This window comes from Macrobrachium rosenbergii, chromosome 39 (genome assembly GCF_040412425.1).
Source record: "Macrobrachium rosenbergii isolate ZJJX-2024 chromosome 39, ASM4041242v1, whole genome shotgun sequence".
Lineage (NCBI taxonomy): Eukaryota > Metazoa > Arthropoda > Malacostraca > Decapoda > Palaemonidae > Macrobrachium > Macrobrachium rosenbergii.
In genome coordinates, this window is record NC_089779.1 from 7,821,416 (window position 1) to 7,837,500 (window position 16,085).

The 16,085-nt window shown below is 39.1% G+C and overlaps 2 protein-coding genes across 4 annotated transcripts in view; one reads left to right on the forward strand and one right to left on the reverse strand.

Annotated features, from left to right (window-relative positions):
• LOC136825703 (ribosomal L1 domain-containing protein 1-like) overlaps positions 1–16,085 on the reverse strand; it is a 170,950-nt gene that overhangs the window by 34,958 nt on the left and 119,907 nt on the right. Inside the window, exon 1 of one of the 3 annotated variants that reach the window (XM_067082448.1) lies at positions 164–346. The exons of 1 other annotated variant lie outside the window; for it this stretch is intronic. The gene's annotated coding sequence lies outside the window, so the exon portion shown is untranslated. Of the gene's footprint in view, positions 1–163; positions 347–16,085 lie in introns of those variants that run through there. One more of the 3 variants, XM_067082451.1, reaches the window with a different exon arrangement.
• The window catches only part of LOC136825702 (serine/threonine-protein phosphatase 6 regulatory ankyrin repeat subunit B-like), a 26,419-nt gene continuing 13,511 nt past the window's right edge, over positions 3,178–16,085 (forward strand). Inside the window, exons 1-5 of the mRNA XM_067082447.1 lie at positions 3,178–4,206; positions 8,654–8,841; positions 11,464–14,055; positions 14,194–14,382; positions 14,614–14,781. Coding sequence (XP_066938548.1) covers positions 4,032–4,206; positions 8,654–8,841; positions 11,464–14,055; positions 14,194–14,382; positions 14,614–14,781 — 3,312 coding nt within the window. The 5' untranslated portion in view covers positions 3,178–4,031. The remainder of the gene's footprint in view (positions 4,207–8,653; positions 8,842–11,463; positions 14,056–14,193; positions 14,383–14,613; positions 14,782–16,085) is intronic.

Sequence of the window (16,085 nt, forward strand, 5' to 3'; positions counted from 1 at the left end):
CATGATTCTGGATAGGAAGGCTTATAAAATTATATTACTCGAATATTGGTCGATTGCAGTTGCGAAGGAGTAGCCTAGGCTACGCTACGCCATCGGCCAAGGTTGAGTCTCAACACGTACTAGCCCACGTTATGGTACACATTTCTCTTTAGTATGAACTTACCACTTGTTCCACTACTGTTAAATGATCAGATTCCAAGCATCCCTTTGAATTTTCCAATTTTAAGCAGTTCCTTCACTTGGTCAGGCACAATCTCCAGTTACCGTACACGTGTTTACGTTTGGAAAGGAACTTTGTCCGGTCTCCTAGTTTGACAACTTCGCTTTGTAACGGCCCCTCTTAAATATAAACTATTTATTGTGGAGTTTTTCTTCGTACACTTCATTGCCATTATAAAATTATTTCTTGCTACGTGATCTCCATTATTTTTAATTTTACAACTTCCCTTTTCCTTACAATCAGTGTTATGCAATCGGAGCATATTTTGTTTCCTCTGCATATCTATGTGATAAAACTGTTCACTTCCAGTCTATTACCAAAGCTAGCTCTTACCTGCTCTTATTTGCGTAACTCCTTAAGCGATCTGGTACAGTTATAAAAGTCTTCTTTCGTTTCATTTCCACTCTTCCCTTCTGTTTTTCTTAAGTTAGAATTAGCAAGCCTCGAAATAACAGCTTCAATGAAAAGGTAGTATAATGTTCTCAATATCTCACTAATGAATGATTTCTAGAAATTCACTGAATATGGTGGCTGTGTGATAATATCACAAAAGAAATGCACCTCAGCGCAACATCTGACACAGCACTATGTACATGAGCTCACGAAATGAGATATAGAAAAGAATTGGATATATACTTCATGGTAAAGAGGAAAAGGCGGGAAAGGCTGTCCATATCAAATGTGCATTGATTCAAAGTCCAGCTGAGGTATGCAGAGAAGGGCTATAATAAAAGAAATGCCAATGATTAACGAAAACAGACAGCCGTTCGGAAGCTAATAAGCAAATATTAAATAAGAAAAATAAAAAATAAGATGGCAGATAATTAAAAAAAAAGAGGAATGTATCTGAAAATGACGAAGTTGAATAAACTATGGCAAAGGAGAAAACTGCTGTGATACGGAATAACGAGTTATTCAAGATTACTAAAAGGTGTAACAATCAAATACAACTGGGGCCTCTCGGGTGAACCAAATGAAGGCGAAAAGGAGCACCTCCAAAAATGAATCAGGATTATGATGCACGTAATAATGGTGATATAAAGACGGTACTCCGCAAGATAAGTAGAAAGCACGAACCCTGAGAACTTTGGATGAAAGATGATGGTGAAAACTCCATAACTTCAAGAGATTCGGCAAAAGACAATAACGAAAACTTCATATTTAAACGCTGAAATTTTAGGAATATATATATATATATATATATATATATATATATATATATATATATATATATATGTGTGTGTGTGTGTGTGTGTGTGTGTGTGTGTGTGTGTTTATATATACACGAGTATGAGTTATTAGATATCTGCACTGAATGAAAGCTTTTTTATGTATCAAGAAAGAAGGCTGTAAATCCTTTCTGGTTTATAAATTATTTTAGGAAAAAAAATGAAGTATACATCCCTGCATATGAGACTGTATGTGTGTGTGTGTGTGTGTGTGTGTATACACATATAAAAATGCAATCTGACAACTGAGAACACATACTTGTTTGTGCATCTATCCACCCATCTGCTTAAATTAATATAAATATGTATATACATTTTTAACATTACGTTCTTTCCCCTAACATGGGGTGGCTCCTGAGAAAAGACGAGACATAATCACTACCATTTTCATACTCTAACTGCAGAATCGTCAATGAACCCCCTGATTGGAAAACTCCCATAATGTTAGCTGCTTCACTAACCTACACAGGATGCTCATCAGCAGTGTATCGAACCCCCTACTATACACACAATCTCCATTCACCTCTTTCTTCCATGTACTCTCTCGCTTCTTGGATGCTGAGTCACTTCCTTTCAAGATATCCTTTTCTAGGTTCTCCTCTTCCGAACTGCGCACTCTTTTCACTGTCCTATCATCTTCCATTCTCTCCACATGACAAAACCATCTCAAAAAACTCTGGTCCCTACGTTCGTCTATGCTAGATATTTTACCACAACATTCCTCGCCCTTTCACTTCATATGCCACAGGTACCACACAAACACTTCATCTCTACAGCTTTCGCCTTTTCCCTTCACTTGCATTTGTCATAACCACTTCGCTTCCATAGAAGAGAGATGATCAGGAGTACCTTCATAAATTCAATGCACTCATTACTCCTTTCTAATCTCTCGCACAAATCCTGCTTACCTTACATGCTACGCCTGTTCTGCAATTCATGTTTTAATTCAACTTATTATAATTGTACAAATCTACTGCTTCCAATCATTCACCATCCATACTACAGCATGCACACAACACACACGTATGCGTACACACACACAAGCATTATATATATATATATATATATATATATATATATATATATATATATATATATATATATATATATATATATATATATATATATATATATATATATATATATATATACTGTATATATATATATATATATATATATATACAGTATATATATATATAATCCAACCATCTATACACATTACGAAAGAAAAGGAAAAGGTATGATTTACTCCTGGGTAGATCTGTTTGTAAAACGATAAGGAAAGGAACAAGCAGTACATTCACGTCCACTGCTCTGATGCGCTTGCCATAAGCAAAGAGCACATTGCTACGAAAGCTTCTGATTTAATTACGGCGAGGAACAGTCATAATAATGTAAGTGTGTACTTTAATAACTTTAACTCTCATACTTGTTCAATGACAGCTGATGAAGACAAGAAACGTAATGTCAAAAATTGACAAATGAAAGCATATTCTGTGATAAAAAACGAAAGAAAAATGGTTTAATGTACATTAAAGATAATTTGTCAGCACTGTTTCAATTGACGGAATTGCCAAGAGACCAAAGAGTGTGATTATAACGTGTCGTTTGGTCACATATCGCTTTTCGAGATAACGTGACACATGATACAGGTATTTATCCCCCATCCCCCCATCCAACACCCATCCCCCAACATTCCCCTTCCCCTATTCATTTTCTCTGATAACCAGAGCAGTCGAAGCAGCAGCACTCGACGGTGCCAGATCCCAGTGGGCAACTCCGTCGAATAATATTCGCCCCGATTAGTAACGTGCACGCAAGACCTCAGTGAAGGAAGTTCTGAATGCACTTAGAACAGTGTAAAACAGCAGAAATACCAATAAACATAAACCAGCTTCGGTCAGCTGAGGCCAGGGAGACTGAGAGATAGAGATAGCTGAATCGAAGTCTTATCTCTGAGGAGAGATAATGGGCTGGGCTCTATTAAATCGCCTCTCGCTCAGTTCCTGCCTCTGCTCTTGTTAACAGGGGCACCTCCGGAGACGGCAATTGACTTCCACCATTCATGCAGGGCAGTGTCTGTTATTTTCGATTTACTCAGCCGTAATCAGAATCCTTCCTATTCCAGGGCATGGTTCGTGACGTCATGTGACAGAACTGATATACGTGACTGTGATTTTATTGGCGTTTTGGTATTTTTGGTTTCTTTTGTTTATTATTTGTGGTCCACGACAGCTACGGATTTGCTTGTGGCTACCTTTACAAGGCACATAATTACAAACGTACTGACGAGCTGTTATTAGTGACAAAGCCAAGAAGTGGAAAGCTGGAAACAGAAAGGAGTAATAAAATGGTGAACGAAGAAGGCAGAATGATATCTCTCACTGCATAGATAAAAACAATGGCGCATCGAAAAGCAAGTCAGATGCTGACTGACCCAGAAGTGACGATTTTATCGAAACGGAAGAGTGACGAGTCTGGAAACTTAGCATTTGCGAAAAGACTGTACTAAGGTTCGTAAAAGGACTTTTATTCCTAGTGGAAGCTAATCAGAGAGCCAGACGAAACGAAAGAGGAAACTAATGATGGTAAATGCAACCGCACCAGGGACTGTGGCAGCTACAGGAGGAGCTGCGGGGGTAGCTGCTGCTGCTGTAGTGGCTTCTGGGCCAGGCAAAGGCAAGGGAACCTTGATCAGGAGGTCCAAGGGAAATGTCTTCCGGAGGGCGCTCAGCACCGTGGGCATTGTCTCCAAAGGTAAGGATGGCTCTTGTTCTCTCTTTCTCTCTATCTGACCTTAGAAACTACAGGTATGTTATCTCTCTCTCTCTCTCTCTCTCTCTCTCTCTCTCTCTCTCTCTCTCTCTCTCTCTCTCTCTCTCTCTCTCAACAAAACAAACGACAGGTATGTTATCCTAACTCCTGGGAAGTAAGCAACGCGTGACGTTGGTTGTGCAAGTGAGCAAATGAGGGTCCGAGATATGGCATTGTTCTCCTTCTTCTTAGAAAGCTCAGGAATTGTGACCAAAGAGAGACTAGAATGGGTGCCGTGACTGAAATCTTGAGAGGAGAATTATGTCCAAAGAAGTGCGGAGGACAGCGCGGCAGAGCTGTATAAACGCGGTGATCGCTCAACAGTAAGTGAATATCTCGGTGGGGATCATAAGATCTGCTCTGAAAGGCAAGAGTTCGTGCTGCTCAGACGTATTGCCAGCTTATCAAACAATGGCAAGAACACCCCCCCGTTTTCTGGGGGATATTGTACTGAAAATACCACTTTAAAAGCTTTCTGACTGATATAGAAGTGACATTACTTTCTAAGTGACTGATGTGAAATACTGTCTTGGAAACTCTTGCGATTTATATTACATACAGTGTACGGGAAAGCACTTTCTTGCAATCTAATGGCTCCGTGACGGTCATATGAATATACTCCTATGGAACTTTTTCTTTCTATCATGATGACACGAAAATACTTCTTTGGAAACTATTCCTATTGATGCTGACAGGAAAATACTTCCGAAACTGCATTCTTATTCATTTTGAAGAGGAAATACTCTCTCGGAATTCACCGTCTTCGTGACTGAGGTAAAAATACTTGCCGGCACCGTGAGTGGTTAAATCCAAGCTGAAATAAGTTACGCACGACCAGTACAGAAACCTGTAGATAGTGTAGACTGTGGGAATTCTGTGGCAAAGGAATTGTTTACCTATTTTCATGTATTACAGAAAGTAACTGACCGGTTACGACTGGCGTTACTGTGATGGTATGCCGTTCCTTGTATTTGTAACACCTAGAAAATGACGGAAGTAGCTAAAGGTAAGGGAGACAGAAATGTAATTAATAACAAATCAACAAAACTGAATCACTTGAAATAAAGCTAATAATCCACCTCTAAACAGTGACCTCTAACAATAACCTCTCTCAAATTTAACCGCTTGCTGGCAGTCACGAGAGTTGGATGCACTAAGATTCCCGTAAAAATCCAGACTTGACACTTTGCTGTCACTGCTAAGAAAGCAACAAAGAAATAAACAAAAACTAACAAAAACTAGGCATTTCAGCCTCTTAGTAACAGCATAAATTAAGACACCGTGAATCATAAGAAGAAAAACTAATTTAGCAAGCTGATAAAAAAAATAGATAAAAATCTAAGTAAAATACAAGGAGAATTGTTTTAGGGTAGTAATGCATTGAATCTCTACTTGAACTTTAGAGGTTCCAATTGCACAGGAAGACTGTTCCACAGTCCAATAGTGTGAGGAATAAAAGACCTCTGGAACCAATTAGTTCAAATTAGTCGACAACAGATAAAAGTCATGTTTGTAAATTAAGTATACCTTAGTTTAACCAGACCACTGAGCTGGTTAACAGCTCTCCTAGGGCTGGCCCGAAGGATTAGATTTATTTTACGTGGCTAAGAATCAATTGGTTACCTAGCAACGGGACCTACAGCTTATTGTGGAATCCGAACCACATTATAACGAGAAATGAATTTCTATCACCAGAAATAAATTCCTCTAATTCTTCATTGGCCGGTCGGAGAATCGAACGCTGGGGCAGCAGAGTGCTAGCCGAGAACGGTATCCACCCGTCCAATGAGGAACTAGTCATGTTTGTAAAGGCAACGTCCAACATGCAAGCAACTTTTAACTTCTCGATTTCCTAAAACTCTTGGATATATGGGGGTGCAAAAGTGTTTGCAAAAATTTCTTCGGGAATGGGGCTCGGTTAATGGTTTATAGTTTTATAGTGATATTCTTAGCAGCGAATAAGTCATTTACTGAGGGTGAGAAACATCTGGAAAGGGCTTATCATATACAGCGACCCCGACTAAGGATTAAGCTAAGAAGACGAAGCTATCACTAAAGATCAGTCCTGTTTATTTATTTGAGTCTCATGTTCAGGTATCGTTCAGTGACTATTTGTAAAGGTGATAAATTTCTGACCACCGGCTTATTAGTAAGCATGTGAACACTTCGGACACCTATTTATAACGTGGATCGCAAAATTACTGCGCTACTTTCTCTGTTGCTTTCCTGATATCTGTTATTATTATTTCTTTAGCAAGTCCTCGTTTACTAATCTCAAAATTTTCCCCATGAATGGTGCAGATTTTTATGTCATCATGAGCACTGTAACTGTTGACAAATCATAGCACTTCACATAGCAAGTTTACGGAACCTTCTTTGAATGTGACTCTATCTGATTATCATACATTAGGACTCGTATACCACCAGACCATGTTTTTATTAGATTAAGCTTTATGCAGTGCGTGTTCATGATTAAACGAGCAAACATCACTACTTGACTTCGGGAATCAGATTTTTCCCCGTGCTTGCAGGAAAAAGAATTCGACACCATACAAGGTTTCAGGAAACTAAAGCTGAATCTACTAACGCCAAGGTATGCTGTCAATTCGTCGACAGGGAAGCATTAATGAAAGATGACTGTTTGGAACCAGGGTCCACCAGGGGGGTCCAGTACAATGACTACAGCGACAGAGACACCAAATTAGGGACCAGTGGCAGCATCGCATAAAAATCATGGGACTCTGTGACCCTTCAAGCCAACTTGGTGTTTTGCCTCCCCTGATCAATTTACTATCATTAACCTGCATCAGTCATTAATCCATACTGTTAGCCAGCAGTGATAATGAAATCCCTCCATTTAACTTAACATGGCAAGTTATCAACAGCCTTCAAGGTAATCTTTCCTGCAATGTTTCTTTAGCAAGTATTCTGTTTTCAACAAAGAGCTACTATAGATCGTACAATCCGTCTTCAACCTTTACTGATTCGCTTATGAATTTATTCATTGAAAAGCAGAGGCCAATGGAAAAGAGAGCTAAATCCCTATTCTTGTCCAGAACCGAGGAAAAAAAATAAAGGAAAAAGAAGGATAGGCCTTGACAACGAAGAAAGTGCAGAGCTTTCTGACTATATTCTTAAGAGAAGAAATTAGCTTTGGAAATAAAAAAAAAAAAAATATTTATCTCAGTTTACATAAGATTTTTCTCTCTGTCCTGAGTCCCCGAAACGGACAAGGTAAGGAATGGAAAGGGTGCGTTCCCTTAAAAACCATGTATGCCTCTGTTGACCTGAGGAGTGAAAATAAGTACTTGGTTGTTAGTCAAACGTCAGGAGTCGCAGTTATGAAAGAGAGAGAGAGAGAGAGAGAGAGAGAGAGAGAGAGAGAGAGAGATGGGAGTAATCAGTATTCCGTCAAAATATGTGCCATCATAATCATAATTGAAATCGGCAGAGGCTGAAGGATAATGCTCATCCCCATCGGAGCGAAACCATTCATAGCATATTCTCTCTCTCTCTCTCTCTCTCTCTCTCTCTCTCTCTCTCTCTCTCTCTCATAGCAGTACAAGGCGCAAACAGAAAAGCATTACTGGTTGCACTGCGCCTCCATATAAACCAAAGACGGGACCTTTCCACCTAGAAATAACTCGAAATTCCACTCCAAAAAATTTTCACCTTTTATGATAAGGAAACATTGCAAAATATAAAGGAAGCTCTAAAAATATTAATAAAAATAATCAACATATGAATTTCTGATCTGCTTCGCCACTGACGATAAAATATCAATGCCTGCATGGAGACCATTTGCATATCTTAGACAATAACCAATTAAGTCTAGGACGTTATCAGTTCCGGGAAATGTGCAATATGATAAGAAAGATAATGCAGTTCGAATACCATTAATGGTATTTGCGTCATGTACCGTCATTTAAAATTAGTAGATGCGTTATAGTTTATTTATTTAATAATTCGATGTGTACCGCTACTGACTGAAAATTATATACATTTACCGTAAGTTAATTATGTTTATTATTTAATCATTCATTTACATTATTTACTGCCGTGGAGGGAGTTTTTATGCATATTAATTAATGTACAAAATTTCATTTCATGAAATAGTTTTATATATATATATATATATATATATATATATACATACAGTACATACATACATGCACACATACATGTATATACATATATATAATATATTATATATCTTGAAACTGTTTCCTCACTTAATTTGGTGATTCCTTTTCCTTGCCATTTATTTAATTTCAACCCCTGAGACGACACGAGACAAATAACACCGTCCCGTCACAACAAACTTATGGGCTACCAGCAATTCGATAACTGTCCCTATCTCCACCTCCTGAACTTTCTGACATTCTCCCAGAGACTCGCTTGCTGGAGGCAGCGGACGTGGGAGACGTAACAGCGGTGACTTACTTGTTATCAGCGGGAGCCGACGTGAATCACCACAATGACTTCGGCGAGAGCGCGCTCATGTACGCCGCCTGGCAGGGCCACGAGGCGGTTGTAGCGGCTCTCCTCCAACACCCGGCAACGCACGTCAACCTTCAGGTGGGCTAGAAGCCTTTTACTTAACTGTCTATTTGCGTGTAGTCACTGTTTATTGATTTATCTTTTTACTCACTTGTAGTCACTGTTTATCTGTTTAATCTTTTTATTCATTTGTAGTCACTGTTTATCTGTTTACCTGTTTAATTACTTGTAGTCTCTTTATTTATTTATCTTTTTATCCATTTGCAGTCACTGTTTATCTGTTTAATTCTTGCAGTCACTGTTTATTTATTTATCTTTTTATTCACTTGCGCTCACTGTTTATCTATTTACCTGTTTAATTACTTGTAGTCACTGTTTATTTATCTTTTTATTCACTTGCACTCACTGTTTATCCAGTTACCTCTTTAATCACTTGTAGTCACTACTTATTTATTTATCTGTTTAATTACTTGCAGTCACTGTTTATTTATTTACCTGTTTACTTATTTGTAGTCACTGCATATTTATGTAAAGTTAAGTATACCTTAGTTTAACCAGACCACTGAGCTGATTAACAGCTCTCCTAGGGCTGGCCCGAAGGATTAGATTTATTTTACGTGGCTAAGAACCAATTTATGTAGCTTTTTATTCACTTGTAGTCACTGTTTATTTATCTACTTGTTTATTTAGCTGTAGTCACTATTTATTTGTTTAGGTTTTTCTTCACTTGTCGCCACTGTTTATTTATTTAGCTTTTTCTTCACTTGTTGCCACTGTTTATTTAATTGTCGTCACTGTTTATTTACTTACATGTCTATTTGTAGTCACTATTTACCTACCTGTTTACTTGTAGTCAATTTATATTTCTTTAGCTCCTTCTTCACTTGTAGTCACTGTTTATTTAGCTTTTCTCCACCTGTAGTTACTGTTTATTTATTTAGCCTTTTTCACTTGTAGTCACTGCTTATTTATTTAGTTTTTTCTTCACTTGTAGTCACTGTTTATTAATTTACCTGTTTATTTACTTGTGGTCACTAGTTATTTATTGAACATTTTATTCACTTGCAGTCACTTTATTCCAAATGACATCATGTCATTCTTTCCGACTTCGTTTGTCTTGGCTAAGTTTCCTCGTTCTCATTGTACTGAATTCTTTCTAGAGAGACTTCTTCCGAGAGTTCTTGAACTCGTTCTCTGTTTGTAAGAATCTGTGCATGATGATCATTATCATAATCAATAACTAGTTACACATACGGAGGCATATTTTTCTGAATGCTTGCGCACAAAATAAAAATGTCAATCAGGTGTTATTTTTCCACTCGTACCATCTATAAAAATAGCTGGACCCATTTCCTACTGTTTTCTCCACCTCTATCAGTTTCCATCTCTTCTCCCCCTTCCCCCTCCCCCTCTTCCTTCGTCTCCCTTTACTTCAGATTAATATTTTACTAAGATTAAACAGTAAACAAGTTTGCTTCTGTAAACGCTTCGGTCTTCCTCCCGAGAAAACGACAAATGGCCACTTTCAGAAAGTAGTGAAATCTGAAACATCGTTTATAATAATCTCACATTCAATGACCTAAACATTTTGGATTTAGTTTACTCTGGTCACGAGCAAAAGGATTTACGTTCCGCCATGAGTGACGATTCAAGTTTATCCACAAAGTTGCTGGTGCATGTGAGGGTGGGTACATGGCTACCTGCGCACGGGCGTGCTTTGCGCAAGCATACACACACACACAAACACGCGTGCAATATATATATATATATATATATATATATATATATATATATATATATATATATATATATATATATATATATATATATATATATATATATAGCACGTCAAATGCAACTTAACTATGAACCTCAACAAACGAGCAGCTGATATATATATATATATATATATATATATATATATATATATATATATATATATATATATATATATATATATATATATATATATATATATATATATATATATATATATATAGTACGTCAAATGCAATTAGCTGTGAACTTCAGCAAACGAGCAGCTGGTACATTTTAGACGTATTATCAAGACATCTGTTAAGTTCCCACGAATTCGTTGACGGCTGTTTTATTTAATTTTTTTACCGAGTAGACTAAAAAGAACAGAATGAGTCAAAGCATGCATATTTTCTCTTTCATATTATTTCCAGTTTTTATGGGATTTTACTAACATAATATTTGCATGAAGACGTCTTTGCATGAAGCTATATAACTTTGTATACGGGTGTTTGGTGTGTGGTACCCATGTGTGCACATACTTGTACCCCGTATATAATTGTAAAGAGAAATAATCTACAGTGAGTCAAGTCCTTTCGAGACAAACTGGTTGCTGGTATCAAAATTAACATTAATATCACCTGATTATATTGGTGTCCATGGACAAGGTAGATATATCGTTGAAAGATTCCTCCATTTCTAAAATCAACATTTATCCATTAATCGTAACTTGTAACTTTTACGTTCATTAAATATCACTTACAAATTTTACTGTCATCCAATAAGCATAACTTACAAATCGTTATTTCCATCCACTAAGCGTCACTTTCAATTTTACTTTCATCTTAAGTACCACATCAAATTTTACATTCCTCCCCAACACATGACTTACAACGTTTCATTTCCATTCAGTAATTATCAATTACGATATCAATTCCACTTCAGGATCACGATGGTTGGTCAGCTTTGATGTGGGCAGCGAGAGGAGGACACACAGGAGTTGTGCGATTATTCATGGTTCATCCGGACACAGAACCTGACCTGGCCAACAGCGCCGGCGAAACGGCGCTGATGAAGGCCTGCATTCATAAGCACGATGGCATCGTGAAAGAGCTCGTGGGATCTTACAGAACCTCTGTAGACAAGACCCATCCGGATGGCTCCACAGCTCTGCTCTGGGCTGCAGCTGGTGGCGGAGCTGCGAACGTAGAGGCGCTTCTGAACGAAGGGGCCAATATAAATGCCGTCGACCAGGACGGCATGGATGCCCTCATGTGGGCCGTCACGGTGGGACAGACTGAGACCACTGAGGTCTTAGTGAAGCGAGGAGCTAATCTGGAGCGTAAAGACAAAATTGGACGCTCTCCACTTCTCATGGCTGCTGAAACTGGACATGTTGAAGTGGCAAATATATTGCTGCAGCATGATGGCACGGATGTTAATGTGTGCACAAAGGACAAAGTGACTCCTCTCATGCGGGCATCCGAACATGGTCATTCAGCCATTGTCAACATGCTCTGTAAATGCCACGATACCGATGTTAATATGCAAGATGCCCAGGGCCGAACAGCACTAGTCTTTGCTTCTAGGTCTGGGCATGCAGACTGCACCTATATTCTCCTTAATCATCCAAGCATTGATCCAAATTTAGGTGACCTCGAAAGCAACACTCCTGCAATGATGGCAGCAACTAATGGTCATGACGAAGTCATGAAAGCTTTGATGTCTCATAAAGATTTAAACGTTTCTGCAAAAAACAGGTTAGGGTTCTCAGCTTTCATGCTGGCAGTTCGCAATGGTCACAGAACTGTTGTTAAACAGCTTATTGCTCATCCAGATGTAGATATCAATGAAAATGATGGCCACGGTATGACTGCTTTAGCCTGGTCAGCTAAGAACGGATCAACGCACGTCATGGAATTTCTGCAGCAATACGAGTCCTTAGATCCAAACATACCTGATTATGATGGCCTGACACCTCTTATGTGGGCAGCCCGATGCAACCAGCTGCTTGCAGTAAAAACACTTCTGAGAGATTCACGAAGTGATGTCGAAAATAAAGATAAAAACGGATTCACAGCACTGACTTGGGCTTCTCACCAGAAAAACAAGGATGTAACACAGCTTCTCATGAGATATGCAGAGCTAGCTAATGAAATTAGTGATGACACTGTGGATGACTCCTCATCAGATTCCTCATTTCATACTCCTTCTGCTATGACCCACCGTTACAGTAACCCAGTCAGTGATATGCAAGTGGACAACATAGGTGATGTAGTCAAGTTACTGGAAAATGGACCATATGTTAGCTGGCGGCAAAAAACTGGTAAAACTTCCTTCGCGTGGTCTGTTGCAAGTGGACAGGCAGAAGTTGTCAAAGTCTTCTTATTAGTGCCAGGTCTAGACGTAAATGAAAGGGATGAAAATGGACATACACCACTCATGGCTGCTGCTCGTAATGGACATGCTAATGTCATCAGCCTGCTTCTTTCACATGAAGATATTGTTATTAACAGTACTGAATGGAGGGGACGTACAGCCCTAATGATAGCAGCAGAATTTGGCCAGGTTAAAGCTTTAACAACTCTTATGAAGTGTCCAGAAGTAAATGTTAATCAAAGGGATAATGAGGGTCACGTAGCACTCTCACTGGCAGCAATCGCAGGCATGGTTGAAGTTACAGATGCTTTGCTTCGAAACCCTAAAGTAGATGTTAACATCAAAGCGACTGATGGCTGTAGCCCTCTGCTGTTCGCTGTTCGTGCTGGCCATGACGGAGTAACTGAGGTGCTGATAGACTGTAAAAAGACCGACGTCAATCTTACAGACAACTTGGGGGAGAGTGCTCTAATTTTAGCTGCAGGTTACCAAGGAAATACTGTGACTACTCAACGGCTTCTCCAACACCCTCATATAGCTGTTAATCATCGAACTCCAGCTGGCCACACTGCTCTTATACTTGCTTGTAAGAATGGTCATCTAGAGTGTGTCAAACTTCTAATGGAGCACCCTCTTATTGATGTCAATCAACAAGATAACGGTTCCAAGACAGCCCTAATGTATGCCTGTATGATGGGTCATGAGGATATAGTACGGCTTCTCTTTTCCCATCCAGATGTAAACCCCAACCTCACTTGCAAAGAGTGCAACTACTCAGCTCTTTTGTTAGCAGCTCGTAATAACAAGGCTGGTGTTGTGGTGCTCCTTTGTGGTAGAAGAAATTTATGTGTAAATCATACTGATGACTTCAGGACAACAGCCCTCATGTATTCGGTGAAACGGGGTTCGAGAGAGGCTGTCGAGTCTCTGCTTGAGCGTTACGATATTGATATCAATATAGCAGATGTTGAAGGAAAGACTCCACTGATTCGCGCCTTGGCTGATGGACATTATGACATAGCTATGTTGCTTCTTGCACGTCCAGACATTGACATAAATGCTGAGACACTAGAAAAGAAGACAGCCCTTATGTATGCAGCTATGTACCCAGATGGTCTACCAAGTCTCAAGCTTTTGCTGGCCTTTAAAGCTATAGAGGTAATTCAATAGTGAGCATGGCCTATATCACAAAAATATGTCATTTTTACGGATAATTCAAATATTCAGTATTTCATGTACAATGAAGTGCGGGTGAAGAGATGTGATTTAATACATATTTTTTCAATACTGTTTCAGTTGAATGCAAGCGACGAAAGAATGTGCACAGCACTTCTGCACTCTTGTAAATCAGGAAATGTGCACGCAGCACTGGCGTTAGTGGAGACACCTGGCATTGATTTAGAGAAACGGGATGACCAAGGACTGACTGCCCTTATGTGGGCTGCGATGCTGGGATTCAGAATTATCATAAAAGCTCTTCTGCAGGTGGGTAAATACATTAACTAATTCCTCACCGTTTCCCTGAACTGAAATTTGCTCGAATGTTGAGCGAAACAAAACCCCTTCCATATTAGACGAAGCTATCCTGAACATCATGCGTCATTTTTGGCGACACAGAGACAAGTTACACAGCGTAACTTGCCAGCACACCATTAGCCATCACGTCCAACGGTGCCACAGCAGTAAGTTTCGTGTCTCTTTGTTATTTTCCTTCAGGTGAAGGCCCTGGACGTGAATGCCCTAACCCCTGACGGTCTCTCGGCCCTCGGTCTCGCCTGTGAATCAGGTCACGTGGACGTGGTTCAGCAACTGGCCTCGCATGAGACTGTTGACATCAACGCAGGAGACAGAGCTGGCCGCACCCCCCTGGTCGCGGCGTTGGAGGTAATTGTGGTGTTGTTGTTGTTGTTGTTGTTGAGTGAGCTGGTCTTACGACAGCACGGGCTCTTGCTCCTAGAGCACCTCCCCGCAAAGGTTATTATTATTGTTGTCATCTCTTATACTATTATGGGCAATGTTGTCAGAATTTTTTAAAATCTGTAACCAAATCTGGAACCTGCTCAGCTCTCATTTTCAGAACTCTGTACGGATTTAAATTATTATTATTATTATTATTATTATTATTATTATTATTATTATTATTATTTCGCTGAAAAGAATGCAAAGAATTGTCATTCTTTTCAACCAAGTTTGCCTCATTGAGGGCCTTCTTCCAAGATTATTATTATTATTATTATTATTATTATTATTATTATTATTAGTAGTAGTAGTAGTAGTAGTAGTAGTAGTAGTAGTAGTAGTAGTAGTAGTAGTAGAAACAGCAACAAAAAAAGAATACACTTCGATAAAGGTCAAGTTAATAAAAACTAGTGAATAACGATTAACAGCATGAACGCGATAAAAGACGCCGTAATGTGAATAAGTAACTGAAGAGGAAACGCAAGGCAGAATAACGAGTGGTCGTTGCTACCTTGTACGGTGAAGTTGATAACTTTAAGCTCTTTGACAGTGACTAATGTTGTTAGGTTGAGGTGACTTTGCGGAATCTTGATCCTCGATGAAGTGTTTCCACGTATACTATCGTTTCGATCATCACTTCATAATATTTTACGTCTTTCTATTTCCAATGATTAGCTTATTTAATTTTTTTTACTGACCCCAGGAAGTTGTGCATACACAGTGGAGATGGACTCGATGCAGTGGCGTCGCTATGGGGGGGGGGACCCGGAATCCCCCCCTCCCCCAATCAGATGCTTGGCCCCCACTGCCCCCCCCCCAGTTGAAATTCCCTTTGTAGCTAAACTTTAACCCTTACTACAGTATTTGATACATTTGCATATGAGAGTTGAAAATTAATTGAAAATTGAGCTCTATAATTTGAAATACAGGTTTACTAATTATTAATTCACATGGATATATATATTCAAGAATAGTATATTTTACTAATTACAGAACTGGTACATTAGTTTTGTGTAATTTTCTTTGGACCCCCAGAAAATATCTTGGCCCCACTTAGGCCCCCACTAATTGAGTGCCAGTTACGCCACCGACTCGATGGAGTCTCATTATCATTATATATGATACCCAAGCTGCAACCCCACACGGAGAAACAGAACGCTACAAGCCTAAGGACCCCGTAGGGAAAGTAGACAATTAGGAAAAAAGAAATGCAGAAAAAAGAATAAACT